Source organism: Nyctibius grandis, chromosome Z, assembly GCF_013368605.1.
Source record: "Nyctibius grandis isolate bNycGra1 chromosome Z, bNycGra1.pri, whole genome shotgun sequence".
NCBI lineage: Eukaryota > Metazoa > Chordata > Aves > Nyctibiiformes > Nyctibiidae > Nyctibius > Nyctibius grandis.
Window position 1 is genome coordinate 76,605,038 of NC_090695.1, and position 20,431 is coordinate 76,625,468.

Sequence of the window (20,431 nt, forward strand, 5' to 3'; positions counted from 1 at the left end):
GAGCCAAGGGTAGAAGCAGAAAGACAGTTTTTAACAAATGAATGACAAGAACTGAATTAGAAAGTGAAAAAGTTACCAGGACCCACGCTCAGGCTAGATGGTCCTGGAAGATTTAAAGCTATCAAGGACAATCTTCTGCACTCAAGTGTCACAGAGCACAACTGCCATGTAGCCCAGGGGAGGTTAAGGCAGCACACATTCAGAAAATCACAAGTAATGTAGGTGGATTGAGACTCAGACGTAAAATTACTCCAGTATGAATGAGCCCAACCTATCACTTTAAAAGAGACAGTCAAAATAACAGTATTTATGTTGACACTGCACTGTGTTCCCTTCTCCATTTCCAAATCAACTATTAAAATCACAGACATACCTTTGTGCCAAGGCCTACTCCACTTTTGATCAGTTCACACAGCCGAGGAACCAGCTCACCCAGGACAGACACATCCAAATACTGCAAGCTCTAGAGAAAGGCAAGGGACAGTGGGGAAAAGAAAACAGAAAGGTAATGGTGGCAGACTTAAGCTGGTCTCCTTGCAGCTGAGGCCTGCCTCAGTTCTGCAGGCTGGTCTTCAGCTGAATCATAAGAGTTTGCTGCATGGTGGGAAAAAGGCACCACAAGTGGCTTCCACCACATGCACCACAGAGAATTGTCCCACTTCTCTGCTCAGCTGACCCTGCTAAAATGATCATTTGCTGGAACTGATGTACTCCTGCACTCCAACTGTTTAGAAAGCTGAAAGTAACACATTAGCAAGAACTCCTTTTGGGGAAGAGAAAGGGATGCAAAGGTGTGCATATTTTAGGACAAAACCCAATGTTCCGCCAGCTGTCTGAAACCCTGAAGCACTAACATCCAAACTAGACAATGAAATGAAACTAGTCAAGACAGTTTTAAACAGGTCAAGGCACACAAGTGGAATAAATGACATGAAGGTACAAAAGGGATGTTATTGGTATAATTTCTAACCTCCTATGCCTAAAATGCCACTGGGCAAAACAGAAAGCCTCACGTTTCCAGCACTCTGTGTAGCACACTGTCTGCAGAGGTTAAGATCCATCCTCTAGCAAATTCAAGGATCCCATACTAACTGAAGGTAACCCTCTCTGAGCTTCAGAAGTCAGATCTGCTGTCACTTCCCCCTCCTGCACCAGTATGGTGAAGGGAATAATCCATTATATCCCATCCAAGGATATAATCTCCAAGACAGCCCCAGAATATAGAGGAATAGAGAGAAGGTTGCTCATAAGACAGGACATCTTCATGCTACTCCAGGGAAGCCATACTATCTCTCCCCTCCCTGAGGAAATCCCAAGCATTGATCAGGGCAGCACAACTGTACCCCCAGGGCTAGCAGGAGTGAGGCATACAATCATAAAATCTTTTGGTTGGAAAGGACCTTTAAGATCATCAAGTCCAACCATTAACCTAACAGTGCCAAGTCCACCACTAAAACATGTCGCATGGCCTGAAGGGACAGCAGCAGCTGCTGCAGCCTGCGGGGTGGCAGTGAGTACACTTTCACATGGAGCCTTTCATTCCCAGCCGCTTTACACACTATTTATAGACAGCGCTCCACCTGACACCAAAACGCAGCTCCACATGCTGTTATGAACAGGAGGGCTTGCTGTTGTTACTTTTCCATAAGTGCAGGAAACAAAGAACAGCTCTGGTAGCTATGTTTCTCCTAAAACTTGCTCAGGGCTCACAGCCACTGCCTGCTCACATACCCCTGGCTGTGTGCAGCGCCTGAGCAGAAAAGAGGGGTCTTTTCTTTGGGAAGGGACAGGCTCTTACAGAGGGCAGGGAGCTCTGCCAAGAGAGACCCTACAGCACAGTGTCTGGGCATCAGCAACTCCTCCAGCAGCAGGGAACTATGGTGCCAAACACCAGCTGCCAACAGTGCTCCACCAACAAAGCACTGGCAAGGCCCAGGCAGGGATACCTAAGGCACCACAAGTCAAGGGCAGGACAGCATTTGTGCCTTAAGAACAACGACTACCATCAGCTGGAGGCCCAGGTGAGAAGCTCATTGTGGAATTGTGGGCCAGAGATGAAGAGAAATGGCAGCTGGCGTAATCGAGAACCAGCTGAGCCCCCATCCAAAGAAAAGCACTTGAAAGATGCCCTCTTCATCGAAGCAGGCAGGTCTTCAGGTGGAAAAACAATCCGTCCAACTCCAAATGGAGCCAAGGTTATTCACAACTGATCTGAGGAGCAAGCTGTGGCGACAGGATGAGAGAAGTCAGTACATGAAAAAGAAGGTGGACAGACATCCACATGGAGATGTGATAATAAAATGAACCCTGAAGAGGTATTCTGTAAAGCTTCCACTTCGACTCCTGTTCTTCTCCTACAATATACCCTACAATGGAACTCTTCTGAATCAAGTACTTACCATGTTAATGGTTTCCATCATGGGAGATGACTTGACAGCACTAAGCCTGGCACTATCCATTGCAGTCTAAAAAAAAAAAGGAAAAAAACAAAACCAACTGTAAACTCAACATGAAAACAGTGGAAAGGGCAACATCAGCTATAACTCACTACGTGACAAACTCAAACCAAAATCCATTTCAGATGCATACAGACAGAAAGTAATTATGTCTACAGACTATGAATGTCTCCCTTTCAGAGACAGATGGATGTTTTAGCTGGAGTACAGGAGCTAAACCATGCACTCCTGACATCACAGACACCAAAAAAAAAAAGAAAAAAAAAAGAAGGAAAAAAGGAAAGGAAGAAAGAAAGAAAAAAGGAGGGAAAAAACCAGAAAAAAAATCCCACTCTGACCCATTGCTCACTCCTTTCTCGTTTGCAAAGGGCAGAGTTTGACCCCTTTCCCTCCCCACAATGAAATTAGCTAAATTTGCTTCTGAACAGGGGATTTCAGTCACTTTCCCAGAAGACTGGTACTGATTAATATGGTTCTTTGTGAAAGATTAGAGGACACAGTGCTGACAACATTCACCTCCGGCCCACAGTGCTATGGCATACCTTCTAATTTATGTTATAAGAGGTCCTGCAGTTAATCTCCTGGGAAAAATAGCAGCAAAGTTTGACAGTACAGGTGCATTCCAGATAATTATTAGACTCTCTCTTCACCTGTTTCACAGTCGTACATGGAGCTGAAGTGACATTTAACAACAGTTCTTACTAAGATTGTTCTTCACTTTCTGAAATATGTTGTGGTCTAGTGAATACAAAAAAAACCCAACCCTTCAAAAAAACTCCTACATTTGTCCAGCCGTATTCCAATGACTCAACTTCTTTTAGCAACTTTGGCCTTTTCAAGCAATTGCTAGGGGAAATCCCATGGGACAGGGTACTAGAAGGTAAGGGGGCCCAAGATAGTTGGTTAGCATTCAAGGACTGCTTCTTCCGAGCTCAAGATCAGAGCATCCCAGCAGGTAGGAAGTCAAGGAAGGGTACCAGGAGACCTGCATGGTTAAACAGGGAACTGCTGGGCAAACTCAAGTGGAAGAAGAGGGTGTACAGATCATGGAAGGAGGGGCTGGCCACTTGGGAGGAATATCAGTCTGTTGTCAGAGGATGTAGGGAGGCAACTAGGAAAGCTAAGGCCTCCTTGGAATTAAACCTTGCAAGAGAGGTCAAGGACAACAGAAAGGGCTTCTTCAAATACATTGCAGGTAAAGCCAACACTAGAGGCAATGTAGGCCCACTGATGAATGAGGTGGGGACCCTGGAGACAGAGGATAAAAAGAAGGCGGAGTTACTGAATGCCTTCTTTGCCTCTGTCTATACTGCTGGAGGCTGTCCTGAGGAGCCCCGGACCCCTGAGGCCCCAGAAGAAGTCAGGATAGAGGAGGAATCTGTCTTGGTAGATGAGGGCTGGGTCAGGGACCAATTAAGCAATCTGGACGTCCATAAATCCATGGGCCCTGATGGGATGCACCCGCGGGTGCTGAGGGAGCTGGCGGAAGTCATTGCTAGGCCACTCTCCATCATCTTTGCTAAGTCGTGGGCAACGGGAGAGGTGCCTGAGGACTGGAGGAAAGCGAATGTCACTCCAGTCTTCAAAAAGGGCAAGAAGGAGGACCCGGGTAACTATAGACCGGTCAGCCTCACCTCCATCCCCGGAAAGGTGATGGAACAACTTGTCCTTGGTGCTGTCTCTAGGCACATCAAGGATAGGGGGATCATTAGGGGCACTCAGCATGGCTTCACCAAGGGGAAGTCATGCTTAACCAACTTGATAGCCTTTTATGAGGACATAACCTGGTGGATAGATGGTGGTAAAGCTGTGGATGTGGTCTATCTCGATTTCAGTAAAGCGTTTGACACGGTCTCCCACAGCATCCTCGCAGCTAAACTGAGGAAGTGTGGTCTGGATGATCGGGTAGTGAGGTGGATTGTGAACTGGCTGAAGGAAAGAAGCCAGAGAGTGGTGGTCAATGGGACTGAGTCCGGTTGGAGGCCTGTGTCTAGTGGAGTCCCTCAAGGGTCGGTACTGGGACCAGTTCTATTCAATATATTCATTAATGACTTGGATGAGGGAATAGAGTGCACTGTCAGCAAGTTCGCTGAAGACACAAAACTGGGAGCAGTGGCTGACACACCAGAAGGCTGCGCAGCCATTCAGAGAGACCTAGACGGGCTGGAGAGTTGGGCGGGGAGAAACTTAATGAAATATAACAAGGGCAAGTGTAGAGTCCTGCATCTGGGCAAGAACAACCCCATGTACCAGTACAAGTTGGGGGCAGACCTGTTGGAGACCAGCGTAGGGGAAAGGGACCTGGGGGTCCTAGTGGACAACAGGATGACCATGAGGCAGCAGTGTGCCCTTGTGGCCAAGAAGGCCAATGGCATCTTGGGGTGTATTAGAAGGTGTGTGGTTAGCAGGTCAAGAGAGGTTCTCCTCCCCCTCTACTCTGCCCTGGTGAGGCCGCATCTGGAATATTGTGTCCAGTTCTGGGCCCCTCACTTCAAGAAGGACAGGGAACTGCTAGAGAGAGTCCAGCGCAGAGCCACGAAGATGATCAAGGGGGTGGAACATCTCCCTTATGAGGAGAGGCTGAGGGAGCTGGGTCTCTTTAGCTTAGAGAAGAGGAGACTGAGGGGTGACCTCATTAATGTTTATAAATATGTAAAGGGCAAGTGTCATGAGGATGGAGCCAGGCTCTTCTCAGTGACATCCCTTGACAGGACAAGGGGCAATGGGTGCAAGCTGGAACACAGGAGGTTCCACTTAAATATGAGGAAAAACTTCTTTACGGTGAGGGTGACCGAACACTGGAACAGGCTGCCCAGAGAGGTTGTGGAGTCTCCTTCTCTGGAGACGTTCAAAACCCGCCTGGACGCGTTCCTGTGTGATATGGTCTAGGCAGTCCTGCTCCGGCAGGGGGATTGGACTAGATGATCTTTTGAGGTCCCTTCCAATCCCTAACATTCTGTGATTCTGTGATTCTGTGAACTTACTAGCTATTTCTCTTTGCATCTTTGAACACCTCTCAACCAAATCTGCTATTGTTCTGTTTCCTGAATGAAGCTTAAATCTTTGTTAACTCTATTCTGTTGATACTTTCCCATTATAATTGCACTTACTTTCTCCTGATCTGTTGCACAGAGACTCAAATAATTGAGGACCTGAGGCTCCAGCACACTTAAGGATTCCAGCAGGGCTGGGATAAGTTTTGGTGCATGAGGTTTCAGCATAGACCCAGCACTTTTACTGATCTTCACAAGAGTGTTAATGCTGAAAAAAGATCAAAGGGAAGGTCAACAGAAAAACACACACACTCAGCTGAAAAACCTCTCTGGTCTGCTTTAATCCAGTATAAACAAAAAGGCCAATCCAAATCTCAGATACATCAATATAAATCTACCTGCAAACAAAAACCTGTGTATTTTTCTGCTTAAGCAAAATCATACCCTAGCCTTGAGCCTCCAACTGATGCTATGCTTTGCACAGAGACTGCTTACTTTGGCCAGGGTATCACAAAGGGAATGGGCGAAGAGGCAGTTCTACAGACAGATGTGGGAAGAAATAACACATCTTCATGTTCTAAAGAAGCTTTGGGCAAAGTCAGCCCACAGACATCCATTGTCTCTGCCCCAGAAAAAACAAATGAAAATGATCTGCTCAAATCCCACTCATCCATTTCAGACTGACCACATTACTGAGGCTGCATTTTGACAAAGGGTTTTCATATCTTCAAAAGGGATGAAAAAATTCAAGAAATATTCACTATAATTTGTTAGGAGGTTTCTAACCTTCCTGGATAAATCACGTCCAATAAAATATAATTATTTTTGCACAGACCAGCTACACTCCAGGTCTGAATTTTCCAGCTTTTCTGTCCTTCAAGCAAATGAAGGAATAAACAAGGCTACAAAGTGACAAGGATATGAAGTCCCTACACATCAAGGGACATCGAACCATTACATGACATAAAATGTATTTGAACAGTGTGACAGAATGCAGTCGCCTCTGGGATATGACCTGTCATTAGTCACAACCAGTTGTGAAATAAGACCTGGCTGATTCGAGAAATACCGTGGGATGTTTTGTTTACAAGCAGATGAGATATGCCAGTCCTGAAGGACAGCCTCAAGTGCAGCAAACTGCTTGCAGATCAGTTTGCCAGTTGTACAGGGAGAAAAGAACTTCCTGCTGGGAATGAAATCTGGGCATTTACAGAGAGGCCAGATGCTCCCAAAACATAGGTAGAGTTCCAAGGGCTGCTGTTTGAACTCAGTGACAAAAGGACTCAGCAGGAAGGCTGTTTTGGGGAGAAACTTTTCACTTTAAACACAAAGAACGTTCTGCAACTCAGGTGAATAAGCTGGGTCACTTTGGGACAAATCATGACCCGACCCTCAGGGAAATTCTGTGATGCAAAACTAACCTGAGAGATCGAACTTCAGCCACTGTGCTTACTATTCCTTTGTCTAGGAGGCAAGGGAGCAATACAGCTATTGTCTTCTGACCCGCTGCTCCTTTAGAGGGATCACACATTTTCACACAGACCTGGGGACAGGTGAGAATCATTGTTGCAAGTACATACAAACCTCCTTCTCAGATTACATTAAAGCACCTTCACCATCAGACAGAAGAAGCCAACAGCAACTAGAGCTCACAGCCAAACCCAGGCTCTGTTACATCTTCATTCTCCTCTCCAGGAGGTACTTAAGCCTTAAGCCACGTCCCTAAAAGGACTTTCAGCTACAGTCAGCTTCCAGAAAAGGCAAATTCAGAGCCCAGCTGGCCTTGATATGCATCTGGATGAAGAGATGGACCAAATGAGCTCCCAGCTGAGGGACAGCCTATCTCAGCCACGTGGATTCAATGGCTCCACGAGGCAGAGCAGCAAGTCCTAGATCAGAACAGATTCTGCAATTGCAACAACGTTTTGGGACCCAACTACCACTTGTGCCATTGAAATGTCATGCTGCATGCATTGTGAAGCTTGTAATTTCAAACACAGCTCTTAAGATCCGTTTCCATTTCCACTGATGCGACTTTTTTAGAAGAAACCCAAACAAAATATTAAGTGATATGTCTACTACACCCAAAAAATCTTGTGTCAGTAACAGCACCAGAGAGTGAAGTCCAGAATGGATTACTTTGTTTCACACCAGTGAGGCTCCACTGGGCTTGGTCAACTAGATCAGTTGGGCTTGGTCAACTGTTGAAGTTACAGGAAGTTTCCTTAATCCCACCCCTAAGTGGGGAAAAAAAGGGACATCAGAGGAAAAAAAATAGTTCATTACATCCCTCCTTTGGTTGTATAGGACTTAACATCACATTATCCTCAAGCAGCAGAACTTCTCCAGCATCAACAAAAGTACAGAACAGTATGTGGTCAAGCTTATTATGACTGCTTTCTAGGGGGCTGTTCTGTTTATCACAATGGCACCTTATACTAGAAATCTTTTCAAGACAACAGTCTATGGTAAACAGGTCACTCCTGCAGATACGATAGTGAATGATTACCCAACATAAAAACCATACATGTCTCCATGTGCAAATGACGAAATTAGAGTTTTACCTTGCTTAAAGTTTTTAGGGCTAGTTCTGCTGCCTTTCGCACAGTCTCCTAAAAAGGAAGCCAACAATCCATTGTTACCATTTTAAAATCTTCTATAGAACAATTCATATTAATTGACAAGTATAACACTAGTACTGACAAGGCTATATTCAGCTAATACTTAATATAATATCTTTCAAAGAAATTTTGGCTTTGGTCCATCTGAGTATCTGGTCTACTCAATGACAAATACATTAACAATTCTGCCTGACACCACCAAATTCTCTGTGCTTCTGTTCGCATTTGTCTCTCTCTGGTATTATTTTATTGTTTGTCCTTTTCAAAACAAAAAAACCCCACAAAACAAAAAAATGCCATAAAACAATAAAACCCAAAACCAAACCCCCAAAAAGACCCAGAACGTTCTACTGAAAAAAGAAGTATATAGTGCTTTGGGCATGCTTTACGTCCTCCTCTATATAGTGCCTGTTGCTTAGTGATGCTTTACTCAACTGAACGTCTAGAACTAGAGAAAGATGCACTAAAAACAAACAGTAAAATTAGCGCACCTCTGGTACAATGTGACACCACCAACAACTAGACACTAACTTTACTTGCATTGATGAATTGAGCAGTACCTAGCAACATTCCTAGGTACTGAAACACAATCACCTGGTCTGGTAATGTCTTACGACATTCTTGGAAATAATCTGGCCTGCCACAAGCAGACCTTCCCAAACCATTTCCAGGTAAAATTCAGGAATTAGACCATTCCCAAAAGGCAGTCTGCAGACAGTTGCTCTATTTTGGAGGATAATATAGCTCATTAGCACTCAGGCAAAACTGCTCAGCTGGTTTCAGTGCCCAGGAACATTTCTGAACACAATAAATACACTAGCACGGAAGCAACTTCCTGGTACACAGTACAACTTGGAAAACAGGTTAGCCTTGCTTAAGCTTGAGCAGTGAAGTCTGGATCCAGGGAGAACACTGCTCAAACCTGGACGGGTCCGAGGACTCTGACTTCATATACGCAAGTCATTTAAGCACACAAGCAGCCTGAAATAAATGTTTCTGTACTCGAGAGTTTAGTGAATACTTAGGAATTCTTTTACATACAGGAAAAATGCTGAATCATCAAGAATAAGCACAGTAGGAATGAAAACCAACACTTAAAAACATGAGAAACATACACAAAGAATTTCCAAGGTAACATGGAAATTTTAACTGCAAGGGGCCTGAATTTCTAGTCTGCTTAATACCCAAAACTCCCATTGCATTCAACTTGACTTCTCAGAGAATCTTTCTTTAAACATCCCAGAGCTTGACCACTGTACCTTCTGCTGAAGATTCCTGTTCAGTTATCAGTTCCATTACCTTAATGTCATCTTGCACTCTGAATAGGATTTCCCAGATCTCTGGAAGCTTGTCTATAATGTCATCCAAAGCTCTTCCTCTTAGTAAGTCATTCAGTGCCAGACAGCTGCAAACAAGGAATTTTATTTCCTTCACATGGTGTACTTATTTGATATAGGTGTATATACACATATGTTTATAAATATAAGTAAATGGTTAAAAAAAAAATGAGAACTGTTTCACATTACTTGTTTTCCCCAAACCCTAAATCTACTCTGTCGTAAGAACATCTCCTTTAGACGAGAAAAAAACATTCAGCCAGTCAGGTGAAATCTGAAACAGAAGGCAGCAAGTGAGAAAGGCTGCTGTGGTGAAAATTGCTATTGCAAACATTCCAGTTACAAAATTGTTTCAGATTTCTTTTCTCTAAGTATAGGATAAGAACAAAACAAAATGGTCTAAAGTCTGGAACTGAAATTAAAATGTAAGTTTTCAATACAGCATAACTACAAACCATTACAAATAAAAAGCAGTTTATTAAAAATAGCATCCTGCTGCCAAGTACATATATAGCCAGACTGCCAAGATTCTCTAACATTAAGCAATATTTCAGGTCCAACGACAGGCAAGAACCTTGTGACCAGAAAACTCCTCCTTCAGGGAACGTTGTTTAGCATTATTCCCAAGCTACACGCAATAAAAAATTTCAGGCTCAATGAAGCAAATAGCTTCAAGACTGTTACTGTTCAAATGCAGACTACAAGACTGGGCTCTATTCTGATGAAAGGACGTGTCCTCTTTCCCCCTTCAACTTCTTCAGGTCAACAAGTTTATGGTGAAGAAGAGAAAAGAACAGAGTTCAAAGAAAAATCTGTTACTTTTCCTAGCAATACCTGGATTCCCTGATCCTCCACAGACTGCTGGTTAGGTTACTGATCAAATCGTCAAGAATTTCCTTCATGTACTTATCAACCTGTTATTAAAAAAAGGAAATATCATGAAACAAGCATGGACCATGCATCCTTGTCCTATACTCTGAAAAAAAGAAAGGTCCTTTTGGATGATACAACCTGCTTTCAGCCACAGCAGATGAACTAATGCTTGCCAGAGCTGACCCTGTGCAAACTTACTCTGACTTTGCTTTAGACATGCCTCTCTCTGCACTACTTCAGGGCTTAATCCTGTGATGAAGATGACGAGAAAATACAAAGTTCCTCAGTCCTTTATCAGCTGAACTGTTTAGATGGAGCACCAAACATGTATTTACAGGAGAAGCAGTTGCGCTTTGATGAGGGATCAGAGCGAACGACTTCACATTAAGACCAGCTTTGCTAGTAGAAAAGATTTGCAAACCCAGTTCCAGGCCTTTCAGAGCTAGAGCAAAGGCATCTCATGAAAATCACTTATTCCTGAATTGATATATATCCTCAAACTGACGGAACAGCCTCTTCCCATGGGCTTCCTCCCACTTAAAAACTGAGGAACAATATTTAGATGCTCTTGCTCTAGAAAGCATATCTTAGGCCGTAAGGATTCCTTAAGAGCTTCTCATAAGCGGTATCAAAGCAATATTGAAATGTGGAAAGACCCCACTTTAAGTAAAGTAAATCATAAACTAACACTGGCCACACAAACAAGGTGTGTGATATCCTTTCACATGTAAGAGGCAGTGCAAAACCTCTGTGCATCCTCCAGCTCTTCCATGGATTCAAGCACCTCTCTCTCTGCAGGACAACACGTCACCCCTCTCTGCACAGCCCCTCTGTTCACAAGATGCCACAGACCCATGCTGATCTCTGAGATGCTATTGGCCAGTAGCAAACCCACCACTCTGCACTTTGCTGCTCACTCACCATGGACTTGTCGGTGACCAAGGCATTCCAAATGCTGGTCATTGCCTGTCGAATGCCCAGGTTGGGGTCAAACTGGTAACGGTAGAGCCGGGGAAGAAGCTGGGGCAAAAATGGAGCCAGCTGCTCTCCAGCCTTGGCAGCTATCACATTGAAACCAAAAGCTGCTCCCTGAAATTATGACAACAGGATATTTGTTCAAACAAGCTGCTCACTCACTCAGTTATTGCTCCTGAACACACCACAGTCAGTGGCAAAGTTGACTGACACAGTTTAGATTTAGACCAAATCAAAATCACTAGAATGGTACCAGAATTAGCCCCCATCAGTGCTACAGTACCACAGTGATCTCAAGCATACAATCACACTCAGCAGACAACATACTACTTCAAAACTTCCTTCTCTCCAGCCTTCATTTCAAGATACTGATTGACCTCATTTGCAAAAGTGGTGGCGGAGAATTAAAACTATGAAGATCTGAATATGTTCTTCCGAAATAGATTCCTTCTTGGAAAAACTGGTGAGGGTGGGCCACTGCTTCCCTACAACTCTGCTGCATTTAGAAGAACTAGAATAACTTAGGAACTGAAAAATTAAAAATAAAATAACTCTATCTTAGCTCTACAACCTGAAATTTCTGGGGATTATAATTTTGCATCTGTCCATATTTCCTTTAAACTCAAGTATTCTTCCACACTCTTTTCTTTCTCCAACACTGTCAATTCTAACACAGCGGAACTGATGCTTGCCCGTGAAGTCCCATGGGATTTGGCAGGATAGCCTAAAAAGAAATTGCTCAATACAGGCAGTGCAGCGAGTGCCTCTAATGACTTCATGCTTCCTGACTTGCAGTGTCAACAGCTGCCACTCAAAACCCCACACTAAGGATTTCACAGGACAGGATGTGCTGTCTGGGTTAGTCTAGAAAAGGAAGAGTAATAAAGACACACTCTCAGTTAGGACCACTGCTGTGAGAAGCAAGCGGCTGCAGAAGGTACAAGGAAAAGGGAGGCATCATCTGCAAGGCCCTGAACAGCTTGCTCTGCCTAGCTCTTGTGTGGAGGTTTGGAGCACAGACTTCCAGACACCCCGTTCAACTCAAACGATTCTGTAAATTCCTCAAATGCCAAAGCTCAACCTACAGTTGCTGAGTGGATTTTCGTGACTCATCCTGACTGGTAAATACCACAAGGGTCAGGAACCTAACTATGCTCCTGTGCTTCTGAAGTCCCAGTGCAAAGAGAGGAAAGCCTTGAGAGACGTGCTGACTTGTCAAACTCTGGATAATAGTTAATGCTGGGGCTTGTTTTTTGCACTAAGTGGTGTTGCTAGAGACTCAAAACCTCAGGCAGCAAGTATGAAAGAGCACGAAAGGTGCAATACTAGATGCAGCTACCTGGGTCTTCTGCATGAGAGCACATGAAAGGTGCTCTGCCTGCTCCCAGGGAGAAAACAAGTTCTTCCATGCATACGTAAAGCCAGTGAAAATGTCCCCAAGTCAAAGCTCTGAAAAGTATACTTAAATCTTCAAATTTATGATGGTACCTTTTTTGCCAGGAAGTGGATCCAATAGTATTTTGGCTTTGCTAAAGGTCCCTGTAGCTTTAAAATATCAAGCCTTGAATTAAAAAAGGATATTTTGACAACAGTGATTAAACTGGTGCATTGTCAACTGGCTTTTTAGCAACTTGTTGCTGAATACTATTTGCTCTGCCTTTCTACATAACAAAGGTCACTTTCTCTGCCATCTGAAAATGCATCCAGTTCTGAAAATATTGTCTCACTGTCTGAACACATCAAGACATGGCCTCTAAGCACACTCAAAAGTAAAAAGAAAGGATCACAGCTGATTCAGAGGGGACTGTAAGATGATATGAACCCTGTGATACCTATGTTTTGTTGTAAGAATGTCAAGTAATCCTAAATTTGTTTCTCAGATCAGTGAATTTGCATTGGACCTGACACCAAAGCATCGACAAATGGCCTCCACATGCAATTATCTATAGATCACATAACCACAGCTAGAGAAATGCAGTTATTGTTTCCAGAGTTCACAGTGGGAATGGAAGTGGTACGAAAGCAGCAAATTACCTTCCGAGAATTCCACATGGCATGATGGTTGGCCAGATTCATGAATTTGTACACCAGGTCTGGCTGATTGAGATCACTAGCCAGTGAACAAAGCTCCTTGTAGGTAGAAAGGCCTTGACTTTGGAATGCAGAAGGGAAATCAGTGTCACTATTTTTAGCTACACAAATGCCATAATAGTCAAATCACAGCTCAAAGCAGACATAGAGAAGTGAATACCCTACCTGTACTACAAGAAAATAGTTACTGTAACTTAACAAGAAGGAACAAAGAGCTCAGGAAGCAGATTTATAAGCAAGGAAATACTGTTTTAGCACTGACTTTGTGTCTGTCATTGAGACCATTAGTAAACTTACCCGTCTGGGGTTTTGCTTAGGCCACCCTGAAACACCACAGTTTCTCCAGTCATCTCATGTTTGGCTCTGGTAGAAAAGAGGTCCAGTATTAGCTTTACCAAACTCTACCCCTGAACGGACTGCACACTACAGAACAAGTTAATTTGTTTTGCTTTATTAACTCGGTAACTTCTCATTCTTTCAGTTCCAGTCCCACAAAAAACATACAGGTGTGCAAAGCCACACACACTGCAAGGAATCTCATTAACCTGTATCATGTAATCTTATGGAGGTGCTGCAGAAGTGAGGGATTTGCTGTGCAGTCAGAAGGTAAAAAGTCAAAACACTGAATGATGGCTTTTTAATTCTGCCGAGACACAAGCCCTATAACGGACAGCAAATCTCTACTTCAAAATGAAAAAAACCATTTCCATTCATCCAATCTCTTCCTGTTTACCACCACTGGATCCCCACACTCCCAGCCAAGGTTTTTGTCACTCACAGTGGCCACACCCACACCAGGCTAGACAGGAGCAGGGTCTTAAAGAGCATTTCCAGCACTGAGGGACATAATTACTAGCCAGGAGTCCTGTAAGATCAGCATGTTTCGCACTAAAGCTGACAAGTAACAACACTTCTTCAGCAAAAGGTATACTTTAGGCACAAGCAAGTCCCCACTTCTGCAACATTCACATTGTGCAGAGTTGCTGGAAGAGATCATTGTCGTTTGCAATTACACAATGCAGCAAGTAGGAAATCTAAGCAAATCCCAACTGATTTGAACTGCTTGAATCAGGACTGAATTATTATTGTGAAGCTTTGTTGAATGGAACAAAACCAGAACAACTTTAGTCACAACAAACTCTAAGCTTAATTAAGAAATGTCCCAGTTTGACCCACTGGGAATATACGGTTACTGGCTTGCCCTTGGCCACAAAACATCTTTCCACATACAAGAGAGACACATAGCTCAGAGTACTCTCTCACTGTGTTTTGAGCTCACTGTACCTTTTCCCAGTCATAAGGGTATCAACAAGCGTGGTGACTAGCTCTTGCTGATCCTGTTCACTTCCTAGTTCGTATATCAGCCCAAGGCCTTTTGAAGCAACATCTTGACTAAGCTCTAGAAGAGATTTTACGACGTAAAATTAAAGATAAGCATGTAATTAAGTAGCACATGAATTTCAAAACCAAGATTCAACCACATTCATGACCTAGCAAGCAGAGCCCTGTGCTGCAGTTCACCGCTCTCCATTTTGGAGCAGCTCTAGCCTGGCAAGGCACAAGCTTTGCATTCTGAAGCAGCAATTTGTTCTGAAGGCATACCCCCCATCAAATTAAGTGACGTCTTCATGTCAATATTGTCACTGCGGGTTTTGAAATAGCAGAGTTCCAAGAGCTCTAAGTATTCTGACACACTGCTGGCCCCTGAAGTCCAGCAGTTAATGGTAATACTCTCTTCAACTTCAGTGAGCTCTGGATAGGCTGGCAGACACACCCTTTCCACTAGCTCACATAAGCAGACCTATAAACCAAAATCTGCTAGCTTAAAGAGGGCTTAGAGTTCTTGTCCATCAGAACTCTGTGATATGCATCCTGCTGCCCAAAGCAGAGCAGAAGTAGCACCACTGAACAGTTTCTGTTATTACAGTCTGAAGGGGCAAATGCAGAAAAAAGATTTGTGCTTGGTTAGCAAAACACAGAAAAAAGCTCTGCTTCTTATCTCTACATGCAATGCCTACAAATCATTCCTATTACATCAGAAATGGGATGTTTCTACAGGTACCATTTAATGCTGACTGACACAGAGGGTGTAGGTGACTTCCTGCCTCTTCAAAGATTCTCTCTATTCTGTTAAAAGCCCACCAAAAGACACAACTCTTAAGATGTCATAGTACTTACCATCACTATCTGACAGAATTGAAACAAATGCACTTTGAATATCCTTGAGATGAGACTGTAAGATGAGAAAAAAGGACATTATTTTTATATCAGGTTTTGGATTGTCTGGTCTCAAGGCAAGTTCCTAACAGATAAACAGAGGCTACTGTATCAATGGAATCGCCTATCTGAGCTACACCTACAACAAGAACTGCCCTCCTTTCCAGACAGGTAAGCAGCAGCCTGACTGACATGCACAGAAGATAACATTTATTTGTCCAGCACCTTTTTACAGCTACTATGCCATTAGTAAACCATGTATTTTATTTTCCTTGTCTAATACATGGCAGTAATGCATCATAAATCTAGTTTGCAGCCAGATGGGGCTATGCTCTGTGTGAGGACGTCTTTTCTTCATCCCCAAACTAGCGGATTTTGTCACCTCCCACAAGATCCGTTGTTTGGACGAGTGTAATAGGCAGCAAGGTTTTACATGTAACAGCTTACATTTGCAAAGTACCTATCGTCCCAAAGCTCTTTATCATTACCTAAAGAGCACAAAATGGTTACAAGGCCCCATCACAGTCTGTCGTACCTCTATGCAGAGAGAGGACATTTTGGTTGGGATGCTTTATTAAATCCTTGTATAGCACCTTTTACATTCTCTTATTACAGACAAGCACCCTAAACATAAGGTTTTCATCAAAGCTCACCAAAAATACACAGTCCATGAAGCACATCATAACTGCTCCTAGGTACCAAAGTTGTGATGAACTCTGTGAAACAAATGAGTCCAGGAATTCCATCTAGTTCTCCCACTTCTTTCCCTCCTAGACCTCCTTTTAATATTTTCCAAAAATAAACCCTAAAAGCTATACAGACACCCACGTCTTCTTCCCAATGGAAGATGTACTGCTGCTTCACCTTAGAACAGCTATTTACACTAAGCTAGCTCTGACTTGAGTGCTAGTCAGAGGTTTACAAAGGTGCCAAACAGCCTCATTCATCTGCCCATTAGTATGTTCCCCTAGTAACAAAAGATAAGCCATGTCTGAAAAAGACCTCAATAAGGACTGCAGCAGCACCGGGGGAAAAGAGGCAATGGAAGTAAAGGGGAAGGAAGGGACAGAGAGGAGGTGAGAAGCAAAAATACAGACAAGGAGCCAGTGTTAGGAAAGGGGTATTTCTTACCTTAATTGCTTTGTGTGTGCTCAGCTTCTTCACCATTGATAGAAGCCAGATGCAAGCTGCCTGCCTAACGTGTGGGTTGGGGCTGATAATGTGCTTGTTCAAAATAAGGTCTAGGACCCAAGGAACGACGTCATTCACTTTCAAATCTATACAAAAGAAAGAAAGGTGTGGGGAAGGGGGGAAGCTTTGAGAATCAGCCATACCCATTTTTAATTTCAATATAATGTGCAGTGGCAATGAAAAACCTGCTCAGCCCATAAGTACTCAGGCGACATCTTATTCTCTGCCTATTCAGGAAAAGCCTTCACTGGACTCACTGGGAAAGTATTTCTCCTAGTAGCAACACTGAATAGAGTCCTCCTAACCCTTCATGAAAGTGTTTCAGAGCCTGTGGCCAAGAAGAGGTACCACTTACACTGTGTAAGATTCAGTGCACTTTTATTTTTTTGTTAGGACTCAAAATTTCTGGAGCAACGGCAGGGTTCGGTTCCTATTCCTTTCTGCGCATGCTCAGTTCTGTGTACACTTGAGATCTGAGGCCACTCTCACAATATTAAAACCACTGTTTGCAGGTCTGAGGCTGATATTTATGGCTGCCTGTTTTGAAGACAGCATTTTGTCATGCTTGTATTTCAATAGGTACAGAAGCTTGGTCCTTAAATAAAATTTCTGCATTTACTCCATGTAAATATCACTTAATCATATCAGTACAAGTTGTTGGAAAAAGACTTGCAATTTAATTTTCTAACCCTGTTTTCCAGTGCAGGCTTCAAAATGCCATTTTAAAAGGTTTGTATACGTTAAACCTCAAACTAATGCAACATGGCAAACCAAAATCAAAAAAATAAAACAACTGTAGGGTCAAGTGGCAACGAATTATGTTTCACCAATAAGCTATTTAAACAGCACATGAAATAATGTCTTCTACCCTCTGAGCAGATGGACTTGAAGAGGTGAAACAACCTGTATATAATCCAGCATTGCAGCTCACCAAGCAGTGCATTAACAAACACAAAATGTCTCTTACTTATACTGTTCTAAATCAAACACCACAGAAATAAAGTTATGGAGCCCAGTGTTAGTCCAGAACTGCGAGATTTTACGTTCCTCAACCCAGCCCCTGTATTAGGAAGGCCTACCTGAAGGAGGGATATATTCCTCCTCTGTGACTGTCCATGCATCACGTGCAGCCACCGAGCTGGTTCCTACAGCAGCACTGGTAATAGCTTCACCAACGGTGAACTGCAGTTCTATTTGTTTCGCCTGAAAAACACAACAGAGCCTCACTGACAGTGCTGATTAAACACACACCAAAACTTTTGGCACTTACTCCACAAAGCCACAGTCTCTCTCCCAATCCCAGTTCTAAGCACCAGTTTGCAATAAGATCACTCTTTTGGTGAGCTTCTGAGACTATATGGCACCTCAGACCCACTGAAATTGATGGAAACTGAGGAGACGACAAACTCTCCAAAACCAATAAGAGCTAAAGTTCCCACACTTATTTTTAAAATGTGCCTCCCACAAAGCATTTACTAGTCTCTGCAAAATTTCAGCTTAGTGAACAGAAAGAACTGAAGAGACAGGATGAAAACAAAACAAAGTTAAAACAAGACTGACAATCATTAACGAAAATTACTGCAGCTTTGTTACAGTATGTAGTAGTAAAAATTCTCCTGTAATTCCACCCAGAAGTCAATCATCTCTAAGAGATGCACAAATTTGGTTTTCACATTAGAAGAACTCAGACAATACTTTGCTTTGCTTCTCTGTCCTCTTTGCACTATTCTCTAAGCCCTCAGGAACAGAATGTGCAGAACTCTGCCACTTTTTTGTCATTATTTATAATGACGCTTAAGTCGTCAGAACTGATTTCCATACCTGCTGAGTACCTTCTAGATTGCTATGCTTACCGTCTGGAAGCACAAAATGCTCAGACTTTTGAAGAAGCAAGCCCTTAGCTTCCTGTAATCTAAGACAAAGTGGTTTTTTTTCAAGTAAAAGTTTTATAAGGGCAGCTGTAATGTCCCTAAGCAGTTACAGGAGATAAACATGGCACTTAGAAACATCATTTTATGTTGGTGTACATGATGTTCTTACTATTCTTGCTTGTTTGATCACATCAGACTGGAGGACTCAGTAAAGTCAGCCTGTCTGATACTCAATAACTGCTTCTACAATGCTATATCCTATGTCAGTATGAACAAGGAAGAAACATAAAACAAGCTGTAATTGAAGAACACTAAAAAAGCTCCTTGACTATTTAATTTTGCTGTCTGGCATACTGCAATATATATAGCAGCTCTGAAGTACTGTGAAAGAATGCAGTACACTACACTGATGCATTTAGACTGACAAGAGATACATATATTCCTATATACAAAGGTTCTAATTCAAGTGAGTTATATCAGCTGATGTGGTTCAGATGAAAAAGGTGTACTTTTGAAGGCCAAAGTACAGACCTATGGCTTCATTACTGTAAGCTGTTAATGACTTTACACATACAGATAGTCCTCCTGAAGGGGCACACACATTCGTCTCAGAGACTGCGGCAGAGATCTTGACTGGCAAATTTTTAAACTGTGGCATAAAACATTTTACAAGCTCCAAACCAACCTCTGCTCTCTATTTCAAGGCAGTTTTAAAAAACCCAGAGGCACTATTACAAAAAGATAGCTCTCCTTGTAAACTTGGCTCTAGAAATACAAAAAGCATTCAAATAGAAATACGGCAGTATAAAGAATAACACACTGATAGTGCCTCACCTCCACAGAATCCATCAAACCCTGCAACAGTAGCTTCTGGTGGGGAAAATCTTCATCTCCCACTGGGAAGTAACCTAATGTTTGTATTGCTCGTTCCTTCATCTTAAATACAAACAAAGAAACAACATCATCACATAACCTTCCTGTAAATGCAGAAGATACACTTTAAACCCACTCTCTTTCTCACCCTTGCTGAAGTTTCACTTAAGGTACCCAAAGTTAGACGTGCAAGTGACTTACTAGATCAGTCAGTGCACCTCTCTTCCAAAACACAGATCAAAACAAACGTCCTGTTATCTTTGAGGATTATTTCCTAGTAAAAGACAATACTCCAATTTTTCTTGAATTAAAATTATGACCATTCATGTTTTTCATCCCTTAAGCTCCTACTTACGACTACAGAAGGCACAAGTGATCAGCTACTAGACAACACTGGAAAAACCCTTAGCCTAATTCTGAAAATGCTTAGCCTAATTCTGACTCACTAAAGCCAACGATTAGCCTAATTCCTTTAAAAACCAAGTGTGAGTTTGGCAAGTAATACATAAACCTGGGGACGGAGCATGCCAGAAATGAACAAGGATCATAACAACACTACAAAATCTTGCCTTATTTGTTTCCTTGCTGGAAGGGATTCGGGCCAATAAGCTTTCAACAAGTTGCAGCTTTGTAAATCCTGTTCCTTCGCTGGGGATGGGCAAGGGGCCATTCCTGCCAATCTCCCCAAGAGCTGTACAAGCAGCCACCACGAGGAAGGGAGAGGTGCTGTCCAGAAAAGAACCTACAAGAAAAAGCAAAACAGGATGACTTGGATTTTATATTTTTATTTATCAGTGGGCTGGCAGACACTTACATTTTACTCATGTAAGAATCAAACCATTTATCTCCTCTACATCTAGTAGGAAGCATTATGCTGGAACAAAATCAAAGTGAAAGGAGACCCTGAGAGGATTCTAGGCAGTGGCACCACTC

At 42.8% G+C, this 20,431-nt stretch overlaps 1 protein-coding gene across 3 annotated transcripts in view; it reads right to left on the reverse strand.

Annotated features, from left to right (window-relative positions):
• The window catches only part of ECPAS (Ecm29 proteasome adaptor and scaffold), a 71,508-nt gene that overhangs the window by 10,759 nt on the left and 40,318 nt on the right, over window positions 1–20,431 (reverse strand). For 2 of the 3 annotated variants that reach the window (XM_068422445.1, XM_068422444.1), the window contains exons 22-37: window positions 20,068–20,240; window positions 19,460–19,561; window positions 17,834–17,957; window positions 16,695–16,840; window positions 15,525–15,579; window positions 14,631–14,745; window positions 13,644–13,709; window positions 13,290–13,407; window positions 11,202–11,369; window positions 10,242–10,321; window positions 9,370–9,475; window positions 8,014–8,061; window positions 6,871–6,992; window positions 5,567–5,717; window positions 2,400–2,465; window positions 374–463 (exon numbers count right to left, since the gene is read on the reverse strand). In XM_068422445.1, coding sequence (XP_068278546.1) covers window positions 374–463; window positions 2,400–2,465; window positions 5,567–5,717; window positions 6,871–6,992; window positions 8,014–8,061; window positions 9,370–9,475; window positions 10,242–10,321; window positions 11,202–11,369; window positions 13,290–13,407; window positions 13,644–13,709; window positions 14,631–14,745; window positions 15,525–15,579; window positions 16,695–16,840; window positions 17,834–17,957; window positions 19,460–19,561; window positions 20,068–20,240 — 1,730 coding nt within the window. The remainder of the gene's footprint in view (window positions 1–373; window positions 464–2,399; window positions 2,466–5,566; window positions 5,718–6,870; window positions 6,993–8,013; window positions 8,062–9,369; window positions 9,476–10,241; window positions 10,322–11,201; window positions 11,370–13,289; window positions 13,408–13,643; window positions 13,710–14,630; window positions 14,746–15,524; window positions 15,580–16,694; window positions 16,841–17,833; window positions 17,958–19,459; window positions 19,562–20,067; window positions 20,241–20,431) is intronic. The other variant, XM_068422446.1, reaches the window with a different exon arrangement.